The sequence below is a fragment of the Castor canadensis genome, chromosome 3, assembly GCF_047511655.1.
Source record: "Castor canadensis chromosome 3, mCasCan1.hap1v2, whole genome shotgun sequence".
Lineage (NCBI taxonomy): Eukaryota > Metazoa > Chordata > Mammalia > Rodentia > Castoridae > Castor > Castor canadensis.
Window position 1 is genome coordinate 86314998 of NC_133388.1, and position 12946 is coordinate 86327943.

General features: G+C 40.7%; 1 protein-coding gene across 1 annotated transcript; it reads right to left on the reverse strand.

The window, feature by feature from the left end:
• Positions 1 to 2022: 2022 nt before the first annotated feature.
• Positions 2023 to 11006, reverse strand: Ngdn (neuroguidin). The gene is made up of 11 exons (XM_020181606.2): positions 10933 to 11006; positions 10534 to 10593; positions 9912 to 9983; positions 4797 to 4934; positions 4461 to 4545; positions 4327 to 4379; positions 3952 to 4075; positions 3691 to 3859; positions 2814 to 2970; positions 2616 to 2673; positions 2023 to 2170 (listed from the first exon to the last, which is right to left on the reverse strand). The coding sequence occupies exons 1-11, from the start codon at positions 10969 to 10971 to the stop codon at positions 2151 to 2153; spliced, it is 975 nt and encodes a 324-aa protein (XP_020037195.2). The 5' UTR covers positions 10972 to 11006; the 3' UTR covers positions 2023 to 2150.
• Between the last annotated feature and the right edge of the window lie 1940 nt (positions 11007 to 12946).

Genomic DNA, 12946 nt, shown 5'->3' on the forward strand with positions numbered 1-12946 from the left:
AGCTAGAGATTATAAACTATCTACATTTTTAAAAAAGAACAAAGCCTTTTAGACTTTCAAGAACCACAGAACACTTGAAGTCCTCCATCCTCCCTGTTCCTCAGGAACTGACACTCCAATTTACTAGCCATGTGACCTTGTATAAATTGACTAACCTAAGGGTCTCAGATTCCTCACTAGTAAAGTGGACATGTATTTTGTAAGAATTAGATGTAAAGCACTCAGCTCAGTATGTGATAGAAGAGCTTTAAAATGAAATCCCCTAATTAAAAAATCTTAATAACTTAGAAACAAATACAGTGGTCCTAACTGCAGAATGAGGGTGGTGGTTCTAACCAATGCATATTTTAGTTAAATCACTTAGTCCCAGTTAGCTCAGCAAGGAAGGGAAAACAATCTCTAAATATAGGCAGGTGCCAGTGGCTCATACCTATAATCCTAGCTACTTGGGAAGCTGAGATCGGGAGATCAAGGTTCAAGGCCAGTACAAGCAAACAGTTCACAAGCTCCCCATCTCCAAGATAACCGGAGCAAAATGAATTGCAGGTGTGGCTCATGTGGTAGCACGCTGAATGAAGCTGAGTTCCATCTCCAGTCCCAGAGGGGAAAACAACAACAACAACAACAAAACACCTCTATGTTCTTATAGCTCTGTTTAGATTCACTTGAGAAAATGTAAGTATGAGGTCTCAGGGCACTTCAGGCTCCCTCAGTTCACCAGGGACTAAAAGTCAGAGGCCCTGGAAACAATCCCATCCTGGTATTATCCACAAAAATTCTAGACTCTTGGGGTGGGGGCAGAGGGGAGAAATGACCCAAGCCTTGTATGCACATATGAATAATAAAAGAAAAAAAAATTCTAGACTCTTATTGGGAGGGAATCACAGAAATTCAAATATACTCATTTTTCAGCTGAGGAAAATTAAAGGCCAGAGGAGATATTAGGTGATTTGCCCAAGACACAAGAGTCAGCAGAAGACAGTCATAAATTCAGTCTTCTAATTTCTATCAGGCTGCAAGTGACTGCAAACAGACCTTTGCCCCAATCAGGCAGACCAGCATAAATCCAAATTCATAGATAGGACTCAGATTTTAGTAATATAATGACTAAATTATATTCCTGCTTATATACTGCCTAGGAAAGCCAGACTAAAACGTTCCTGAAACTCAATGCCTTTTTTAAAACTCCAATGAATTCTATAGACCCAATTTCTCTTTTTATCCCTGTTTTCACTTCTCACCAACAGAGGTTATTCTCTGGATAGAATGCAAGATAACATCTTATACTTATCTCCCACCAGTCTCCTGACATGGATGGATTTGGCTGTTCCTGAAGGAGTTTTTTTTTTTACTATTAACATTAGGAATTTTCTATGTACCTGCTTGCTAGCATTCTTTTGCAGCTCCTTGTAAAAGGGTTTGTGCCTTATTGACTGATAAACCGAGGCCTTTGTTGAAGAAACGTCAAAGAGGAAACACAAGACTATACTGACTCTTTATTCATCTCACTCACTCTACTATTTTTTACAAAACTCAAATACTGACCACAGATCAGCTTTATGTTCATGCTATTTTAGAATGAAAAGCATTCAGAGAGATGGAGACAAGAATAACTCTTGATGATGTGGAAAGGTTCTATCTTGTTTTTGATTATAGTCAAGCACCAAAGGTTTTCTGAATCACTAATGCCACCTAGTGGTCAGGTTAGAAATACATTTTTTTTTTAAAAACCCTAAAAGCTATGTATTTCAGACAGCTGTATTGTATTATAACAAATCATACAGCAGCTGGGGCAACATGAGTTGGGAAGAGTTGATTATCATAACCCCTCAATATTTAGTGTAACAATTTCCAATTTGAGGGGAAAATATATTATTAAAGAAAACGTCACAAAGCCAAACTTCTCAAACTTCAAAACAAAACAGCAACAAAAACAAAAAACAACCCTCCATCTTTCCCTTTCCACCACACATTCTCCACACACCAGCAATTACAGTCATACAATACATGTGCAAAACGGGCTTTAATTCATAAGTAAAATCAATTTTATTAGCAAAGGATCTTTTCATGTGTCCAAAGCAAACAAAAAAAATTAGAAGTATCCCAGGATGACAAAAAAAAAAAAAAAACATAAATATGTACACCCATAATCACCGCCTCCTTCGAAAACCTGAAAGGGAAATCAAGAATGAGGCAAAGGACAGTTGGAAAAGCTAAAGGATTTGGGGGGTGGGAGTGGGGAGGTGGGGTGGGCCACAGTTAAGGATATCTAGAGAGAAAGACTCAATAGGGGTGGTTCCTAAGGCTATACTCTGTATCTTCCCAGGACAAAAGACAAGTAAGAATAACTGAAATGGGATAATGGCTCCTTCAGGTGACACTTTCATAATTCTATTTAAGGAAGCCTGAACAGGTGCCATGGGACCTTGGAGATGAAACCTTTTGTGAATGATGCTGATTTCCAGCTTGGGACAGAAGGAAAATAAAAGCCCACTTAAAGACATTAATGCCCTGTATGGAAGAGATACTATGGGAGTTTTGTGAGACCCAGGATGGCAAATTCAATTCAATCTTCCCACCTAGCAGTTGATCAACTAAGTCAGAGGTTTACTGACCTTTTTTCTTCCGGCCTTTCTTAGGTATCTTCTTCCGCTTCTTAATAGGATTCTGATCCTGGAGATGGAGAAGTAAAGGAATGGCAGTGCTTTTCCAAATGCCAGCATCCCTTCCCAAGTTTCCCAGGGGATGAAGCCCCACATACATTTGGCTGGAAGCACTGACATGTACCTCCTACCACTGTATCTCAACCTCACCTCATCAAGATGAGCAGTTCCTCCAGTCAACGCACTGATGTCACTGAAGTGTGTGAGGGAATGAAGTTGTGAGCTCATCATACTTGCTCGTTTTCTCCGTCCTTTCTCTCTCTTACTGACACTTAAACGCACCATCATACTTTCTTCATAGTTAATCCTGCCAGACAAAGACAGACACTGTTTCCAGCAAGCTCAGATCATCGTAGTGGAAAGTCATAACCCAGAACCTGGGCCTCAGTATTTACTCATCCTTGTTTACAGATTTCTCAGGAATCTCATGTTTAGGAAGGATATATGGAATGCTCAATTCCAAGCTTCCTCAATGCAATGTTCTCTGTGCTAGAACTTCCCTCATCCCTAGAGATGAACCCATAGTCTATGCACACAACTATTTAAAATATTAACCAGTAAATTCTTGTATTTCGGTGTACAAACAGCATTCTCTGAATGGGCCCTTTAACATAATCTGTCAACTACAAAGACTGTACCTGGACAAGGTTGATGAGCCGGCATCCAAATTACAATTGTTTTTCTACTTTCCTTCCCTGAATTTATGGAGCACTCTCAATGCCACTGCAAAAACCTGTCTTTACCACCTTCTGAACAAGAGAGTTCTGACAGTGAGAACAGCCTGGTAAAGTCCTACTATGTGGAACTGCTTATACTTCATCTCCATATAGCATTTGCTTGGGCCTAAGCAGATGGAAAGGGGAATATTTTCTTTTCCCAAGTTTTTATTCTGTACTTCAAACTCCTAATTCTTATATCATCCCAAGTTTTTCAATCTGCTTCCTATATAATGTAGTTTTCTTGGTGTCAGACTTAATCACATTCACCCAAAATATGAGGATAGGTCTCTAACTGCAAGAACTCTGACCTGTGTTGGTCTTCCTGACTCTGGCGAGTGACATGAGGATGACGAGCATCACGGATTTCCTCTGGAGCATCTGAGTACTGCTCCTTAAGTTCACGAATGACAGAGCTGCTCAATGCCCGTCTTTTGGCTCGTTCAAGGCGCTTTTTCTCCCGCTCAGCTTCTGTTTCATCTATGTGATAAAAATTCCCAAGGGTTATTCCAGAACACAGAAAAAAATGAACAGAAACAGAACTGCAGAGGAGTCAGCAGCCACATTCATACCATAATGTACTGGAACCAAGCGTGGTGGCACGTATTTCTTAGATACCCCTTTTATAGACTTCTTCCCTGAAACCTCAGATTGGCCATCCTCTACTTCATCTTCCTCTTCATCCTCAGAGCTCAACTACAAAAGAAAAAAATACATGTAAACTTAGGAAGCATTAGTCAGGAGACAAGTGAAAAGAAAACCCAAAGGTGTATACCCTGGGGCGATGGAAATATAAATAAAAGAGAGAAAAGGGGCCTCATACTGAAACATTCTAAGGCATGCGCTGGAAAGTCAAGCCACAAGAGAATCCCAGGAGATTCAGGATCACCATGAGCTTCATTTAGGTATAGATCTCAGAAAATCAGGAGGATAATGCAACCCCTTACCTTGCTCATCATATTACTAGGATGGGGTTTAAAATGAAGAGGATCACTGTCACCTGAAATATAAAACCCAAGAGTTTTACAAGATTTGGAACTTTATTATGATCCCACAACTTTATGATGGTCCTCTCACTTACTGAGGCTGCCTGTCACTGCAGTCTTCACCAATTTGTCAATTTGATACTTCAGTTTTTGGTCCAAGGGACGAAGTTTTTCCAAAACCTACAACATGGTAATTGAACAGGATTACACTCCCTCTCTCAAATCAAGCATACACAAGAGTCTCTGTGTCACTGCCAGATAAGGCATCTAAAACATGCACAAAGTAGACAAACGAAGAGAAAAATACCTTTCCTCATTTTTGTTTCCTTCCTTAAACTTGAGAACATCCATTTAAATGAGAGTTACTGTGTTATAACCTTGGAGTTTAGGATTTAGAAAACTAGAGCTCCAGGATGTCAAAGGCCTCATACCGTGCGAATCTCTACTAGTCTCAAAACTGCAGCATGCCCCTGAAGAGATCCTCCTGAGGCTTTGTCCAGGATGAGGTGGCTCAAATCCATAAGGTACATGAGCAGCAGCTGGTCTTTCACTTCTAACAAGCTGAGACCCTGAGTTAAACAAAACAATAGGAAACATAGATTCAGTTTTAGCCAAAGAATCAGTAGGAGTACACAGGATGCTTTTAAAAGTTCATGTAAGACATTGGAAATACAGCAGTCCCTCATTATCTGCAGTCTTGTTTTCTGTAGTTTCAATTACCCAAGGTCAACCAGTCTAAAAATACTAAATTGCAAACTCCTGAAATAAATTATTCATGTTTTAAATTGCGTATTGCTTTATGTAATGTGATGAAATCTTGCACCATGTCATTTCATCCCATCTGGAATGTCAATCACCCCTTTGTCTAGAGTATTCACAATGTATATGCTACCTACCTGTTAGTCACTTCATACCCATCTCAGTTATGGGTTCAACTGTCATAGTACTGCTGAGCTACTGTTTCAAGTAACCTTTATTTTACTTAACAGCCCCTACATTCGAGAGTAGTGATGAAAGCAGAACCAGGGCATAAAACATGGAAGAACAGATTAACTGACACTATGTGACAGACAACACCACAGGTCGTATCAGAAAAAACATAGTATAAATAGGATTTAGTACTAACTGTAGTTTAAGGCATCCCTGGAGAGGGTCTTGAAAAGTATTCCCCATGGATAAAGGGAGACCACCATAGTCTCAAGAAAGTGTAGCTATAACCAAAATGGCCAAAAGAGAAAATTATGCTAATGTAAGAGAAGCAAAGCTCAGAGAATTACTGGAAGACAGCAAGAGCAAAAAAAAAAAAAAAAAAAAAAAAAAAATCAATAAAACAACTCCCCACCCCCAAAAGACTATAACAGTATTAGAGGTGTGGTTCAAGCAGTGGAGTGCCTGTTTGCAACCCCAGTCCCATGAAAGAGAGAGAAAGGAAAAAAAGAAAGGGATGGAGGCAGGAAGGAAAAAGAGAAAGCAAGAGAAAGAGAGAAGAAAAGGAGAGCAGGGGAGGGAAGAAGAAAAGAGGGGAGGGGAGGGGAGGGGAGGAAGAAAGTAACTAACTTTTGGACTGGCAGAGTGGCTTCAGTGGTACAGTACCTGCCTACCAAGAATGAGCCTGAGTTTGAGCCCGAGTTTGAGCCCCAGTACTGCACCACCCCCAGAAGACTCAAATCTCACACTTTCCTTAAATGTCTTTAAATTGAGCATTCTTAAAATAACAAAAACAATGGGTTTGTGGAGTGGCTCAAGCAGTAGAGCACCTGCCTAGCAAGCATGAGGCCCAGACTTCCAACCCCAGTACCAATAAAGTCTCTCAATCTCAGAGTTACTGACATTTGAGGCCAGATAACTCTTTGTTATGGAGGGCTGTCCTGACATTGTAGATTTTCAGCAGGATCTTCGTCCTCAATACAATGATGCTCACGTCCATGTTGTAACAATAGAAAATGTCTCCATATATCTCCAACTTTTAACTTAATCAAAATAATTACTAATTTTTATCACATGCAAGTAAAAACAAATGGTTTATATATATTGAAATGAAATTTAATTCATGTCAACAAAAGTTGTAAATGTGTCTACAATATGGTACCAAACAGGAGGAGGAAATTGTATGATGCACATATTTTTACACGTACACACTTAACTACTATCCTAGGGAGTGAGAAGAGGATAAGGAATGGAGTGTCTTTTCAACAAGCACAGATTACTTAAAAAAAAAAAAAAAAAACCCAGGAATGCACCCTAGTAGTTTTCTCAAAGTGGTGATTATGCTGATTTTCCTTTTCCTTCTTTGCACTTTCATGTACCTTCCAAACTTTCCAAAATTAAAATTGTAACACAGGGCTCAGGGTATAGCTCAGTAGCATAGTACTTGTCTAGTATATGCAAGGGTTCTATCCCTACCACCTCCCAAAAAGGTGTTTTATTTTTATAGGCAGAAAAATCAACAAATATTATACATGCTAATTCTTTAAAAACAAAGTAGTGTATGTGGACATGCCTTAAATTACAGTTATTAAACAGGACAAATGAGTCTTGAGAGTGTGGTAGCACTGGGAAAGCCTATCTCAGACAGGTTAAATACCTCAGCCAACTGAGGCTACCATCTAAGCCCTTGCGTATCTTTAAATCAACATGCTTAGCTCAACATCATAGCAGCCCTAGCCTGGTATCAGAGGATAGGCAAAGGATTTAAAGACTGACAAGTTGAGTTTAAATTCTGAATTAGGCATTTGGTAGTCAAACATTGAGTAAGTCACTTAATTTTGTGACTTCAGTCTCCTCGTCTGTTAAATTTGTACAGTATTTCCTTCCTGTCCCAAAGAATAATTGTGATGTGAGGTATAAATAAGGTTCACATGAAAGCACTATGTAACCTGGAAAGCCAATAGTCATAAAGGCAAGTTAATAAATATCTGTTCTATGAATAAATAAAACATATAGTTTAAACATAAAAACAAATAATCTAGCGACCCAGCACTGAAATGTATCAAAACAGGACAAAGACAGGTAAGAATATGAGAAGTATGCTCTTCTGATATGCTTGGGTATTGTACAGTTCAAACAGGGCATGGAAGACAAAAACAGAGACAAATTCAAAAAAAATAAACACATGCAATAAGAACAAAAGTGAATGGTGAGAAAGAGAAGTTAAGAAGAGAGCCACTCAGGAGGTGGAGATAGGGAGGATAGCAGTTCGATGCCAGCCTGGACTAATAAGCTCAGCGTGGAGGTTCACACTTATCATCCCAGATACAAGGGAAGCAAAAACAGGAGGATTGCAGTTCAGGCCAGTCCAGGCATAAAGCAAGACCCTATTTCAAAATAACAAAAGCTAGTCAAGCACCGCTGGTGGCTGACGCCTATAATGCTAGCTATTTGGGAGGCTGGGATCAGGAGGATCGCAGTTAAGAGGCCAGCCTGGGCAAACAGTTCATGAGATCCCCATCTCCAAAAGAACCAGAGCAAAATGGACTGGCAGTGTGGCTCAAGCAGTAGAGTACCTGCTTTGCAAGTGTAAAACCCTGAGTTCTAACTCCAGTCCCACCAAAAAAAGAAAAAGGGCTGAGGGGGAAGCTGCGTTCAACCCCCAGGACAAAACCCCCCAAATTTAAGATTATTTTTATTATTATAATTATTATTTTTATGTTACTGTCTTTCTAAAAGCACAGATCTATTATTAACTCCCATGCTTAAAAACCTTTGACTCTTATTGACTTACTATAATGATTTTCATGTTTGTTTACCTATGAAATATAGTGCTTAAGTTACCTAAGAAGTGTCATTTTCATAGTTAGGACCTCAAATCGGGCTTCATGTCACAGATTAATAGCATTCTTTTGGGAGGGGGATGGTACTTCAGTCAGAGCTTCACACTTGCTAGGCAGGCAAATCTACCTTTTGAGCCAGCTCCCAGCTATTTTTACTCTTGTTATTTTTGAGACAATGTCTTGTTTTTTGCCTGGACCGAAATCCTCCTATTTATGCTTCCTGCAATAACTGGGATGACAGGCACATACTACCATGCCCAGCTTTTTCTGTAGAGATGGGGTCTGGCAAATTTTTTGCCCAGGCTGGCCTGGAACCACAGTCCTCCTGATCTCAGCCTCCTGCACAGCTGGATGACAGGCAAGCACTGCTTCACTTGGCTGCATGTTTTTTTCTTTTTTTCTTTTTTTGGTGGGACTTGGGTTTGAACTCAGGCTGGTGTGCTTGCAAAGCAGGCACACTACCACTTGAGCGACACCTCCAATTCAATTTTCTCTGGTTGTTTTGGAAATGGGGGTCTCACAAATTATTTGCTGGGCTGGCCTCCTGCTCTCAGCCTCCCAAGTAGCTAGAATAGGCCTGTGCTACTGGCACCCAGCTGTTTTTCTTAATAAGGAAGCCCCCACCTTATTTACAAGGCATACATTCCAAAACCCCCACTGCATGCTACATATGCTATGCTATCCTATGCACACATACTAATGATAAACTTTAAGTTATAAATTTTGAATAAAAGATTAGCAACAGCAACTAATAAGATAGGATAAATATATACTATAACAAAAGTTATTTAAAATTACAGGTATGACTGAAATTTTCCATTTAATATTTTTAGACTACAATTAACATTAGATAACTGAAACCAGAGAAAAGTGAAACTGCAGGTAAGAGGGGACTAATACACACAAAACTAAGGAATGTGCCTCAATTAATAGTGCTTAGAGTAAATCAAACAGAACAGTAACTCCTCAGCTGGTCTATAAGGCTCTTCAGAGTGACTAGTTTTCCAGGCTTATTTCCTACGATCATCATACATATACACAAAACATACATCCACCCAGTTGGGCACTGGTGGGTCACACCTTAATCCTAACTACTCAGGAGGATCAAGGGTCAAAGCCAGCCTGAGCAAATAGCTTGAGAGACCCTATTTCGAAAAAATCCATCACAAAAAGGGGCTGGTAGAATGGTTCAAGGTGTAGGCCCTGAGTTCAAGCCCCAGTACTGCAAAAAAAAAAAAAAAAAAAATACATCCACCCATAAAAACTACTTACCTTCTTCCCCAGAACATAGTGATGCTTTCAGGCCTTTGTGACTTTGCACATGCAGTTCTTTTCTCCCCCTATGACTCCTTTTTACTCCTCAAAACCTTATTACTCCCTCTGAGAAGTATGAGAAGCCTTCCTTGACTCCCTTTGCTCATCTGGCAGTTAATCTTACTCCCTGGCTGGCACAGCACTCCTCATGACTCTGTAAAGACTGCTACTTCTCATATCTATTACTTTGATATGTCTTCCCCACTAAATTCCAGTACAGAAACTGGATCTTACTCATCTTTGAAGTTCTAGCTCTTAGGACACATAATATACACACTTAATATATAGTAAGTCTATAATGAAAAACTATCAAGAACACCATGTCTGGACATAGTCACTCTTTTTTTTTTTTTTGATGGTACTAGGATTTGAACTCCGGATTTCATACTTGCCAGGCAGGTGCTCTACCACTTGAACCACTCCACCAGCCCAAGACATACTCACTCTTCAAGTACATCTTACCTTCTCTGTAGGATAGACTCCAGCTTGAACTTTTTTTGTCAGTGCTTGCACTTGTGCAGTTACAGCCATCACCTGAAGTTAGCCAAAAAAACCAAACAGCTCACTAGACTATATCAAGTCATATATGTGAACCGTAAAAGACAAATGGTAAACAATGATACCTAAAAATATGTCACTGAACAGTACGATTTTCTCAGTTCTGGGAGAAAAAAGCTACAATTCTTCCTAAAGCTAAAAAAAACGAGAACGTCTTCACAAACTATGGCAAGGGTATGTGGGCTGAACAGTGGTGATGAGAGGACTGTTAACTTTGTACGGATTAAACGTACAATGCAAAGAACTACATAAATGCTTTATTAGGTGCACACACAAGGTGCAAATCATGTCACTTTCCCCAGCATTGTTTCCCTTAGGTATAAGACTGAGGGAATTGATTGCGATGACTTCTCTGTGGCGTTTTCTGCATTTCTTTGAATTTTGATATGAAAAAGTACTTGGTAGCACTAAGACATCTGGCCCCAAATTACCAAAGTCTGGGGTTCAGGCACACATAGTCAAGTCCAATTCTTGATTAACGTATTCCGAAGGCGGCGGGGGAGGAGTACTGGGGAACACTACTCACCTGCTCCTGGAGGTTTTTCAAAAGTGTCACGGCACTAGGCACGTCTGATTCCAGTAGCTCCTACAGAAAGGAGAAAACAGTAAAGAAATGTCGTTCTTTACGCAGGACGATGAGAAGGTGGAACGTGTTGGATAAAAAACTGCCCCTTGTCCTTCAAACCAGACTTTGGGCCTTTTCACGTTGCTGCACAGGCAGCCTCGCCTCAAGGCCAGTCGTCGCGTTACCGGAAAGGAGCGGTAACTCCAGCCCTGATCTCCCTACTGTTGCTCTTGCTCCCCTGTCAGCGACCACTCCCCTGAAGAAACTTTCATCACTACTCTTCCCTACAGTCACTAGTTTAACAGCTGAAAGGGAAACAGCTACAATAACTGAGCGAGGAAGAAACTACACCGCACTCACCAGCGCCGCCATCTTCACAAGGCCCGCCCTTTCCGGCATCGTACTTCCTGAGCGCTTACGGCTTCATAGATTTGACAGACATCCAACAGCTTGCAAATTTAAGCCAATGGAATAGCGACTCTCTCACTTCCGGATGGGAGAGGCGGGGCCTCATCTGGCCAATGGAATAAAGGAACCGGCTAAATTCGTCAGAATCAGGAGTTGGTGTATGACGAAAATATAGGCTTAGAAAGAAGCATGTGATTGGTGAATTCTGGAAAATGATGGAAGCTAGACCTATAAAAGCTGAGCAAACGCTTGATTGAAGGTTATAAAACCCAGTGCAAAAAAGGAGTTAGCAAAGCGAACTGAGAGAGTATTGGCTCCGCTATGCCGCAGTACTAGTCTTTTTCAAAGTTTTTCTTGTAGTACTGCTAGGTGGCCGCTAAGTGACTGGCCTCCGCTTTGCTCTGAGGTGGCCACTTTATGGACCCGCCATTGCCCTTTGCTTTTAATTACCCTTGGATTGGTCTGTGACAATCCTGTGTGACCAAGAATCGGTCATTCAGTCTCTGCACATTTTTCATTTGTAAATATGAGAGTTGGGCCAGAGGAGCCCAGAAACAGGTATAAAGATGATGGCGAGCACGGTGGCCCGCCGGCATCGTGTGCGCCCCGGGCTGCAGAAACACTCCGCTGCATCCCTGGCTCCGATCCGTTTGGGGACATGAAAGGGAATGCATCTCACAGAGGAGGAAACTCATACCTGATGACTTCTCCTGGCCCTACAGGTCCGGGGCAGAACTTGGTTCAAGGCCTCCCCTGCCCTGGTTAATATCTTCAAATGTGTCAGCTCTAAGGTAACTGTTCCATCTCCTCATTAGGAAATAAAGCACTAAGAGATGATGGATTTTTCTCCCACAAAGGCCAAGCCGACCTAGAACTGGAAAGCAGATCCGACTTGGAACTGTCTTCTGGAGGAACGAAAGAATAAGCCCCTCATCTCTCAGCCCGGAGGAAATGTCACATGGGGTTAACCAGCTCCGTCGCCCAGCTGGGAAGCACGGGCACGGTTACACGTACCTAATCAATTACCCAATCGCTATTGGACTGCTTATCAGCATTTGTATCATAAACAGTTTCTGTTTCAATACAATTCCTCATGCCCAAACAGGTAGGTCACAAATAAGTTTTTATCTTTTCTTGGTACTTGAAATTCAGTTTTTTCAGATGTGTTATGAAATCTGAGAAAACCAATTACACTACCTTGTCTTTTTATTATCAATATTAAAATACTTGGGCCAAGTACCAGTGGCTCACCGTGTAATCCTAGCTACTCAGAAGACAGATCAGGAATATCGGTTGGAAGCCAGCCCCAGGCAAATACTTTTTTTATTCCAAAAATACCCATCAAAAAAAGGGCTGACAGAGTGACTCAAGTAGTAGAGTACCTGCCTAGCAAGCATGATACCCTGCGTTCAGACCCCAGTACTGCAAATAAACACTAAACAGTGAAGTACAAATACAATTAAATGGGCAAATGAATTGAATAGACAGTTCTCAGAAGAAGAAACACAAATGGCTAATAAATACATGAAGAAATGTTAGGAAATGCAAATCAAAACTACCCTAACATTCCATCTTACTCCAGTCAGATTGGCAATCATCAAAAAACAACCACAAATGCTGATGAGGATGGAGACTGAAAAAAAAAAAAAGCTCTCACACAGTATTGGTAGGAATGTAAATGAGTGCAACCACTATGGAAACCACTATGGAGGTTCCTCAAAACACTAAACATAGACCTATGACCCACTACCACTCTTGGTCCTATATCCAGAGGAGTATAAATCAATATACAAGATGGATACCTGTATACCCATGTTTATTTCAGCTCTCTTCACAATAGTCAAACTGTCCAGGTACTCAACAAACAAAGAACAAAGAAAATATGCACATATATGTATAGAGAGTGTGTGTGTGTGTATATATATATATGCACATGATGGTGGTGATGATGGTGATGATGATAATG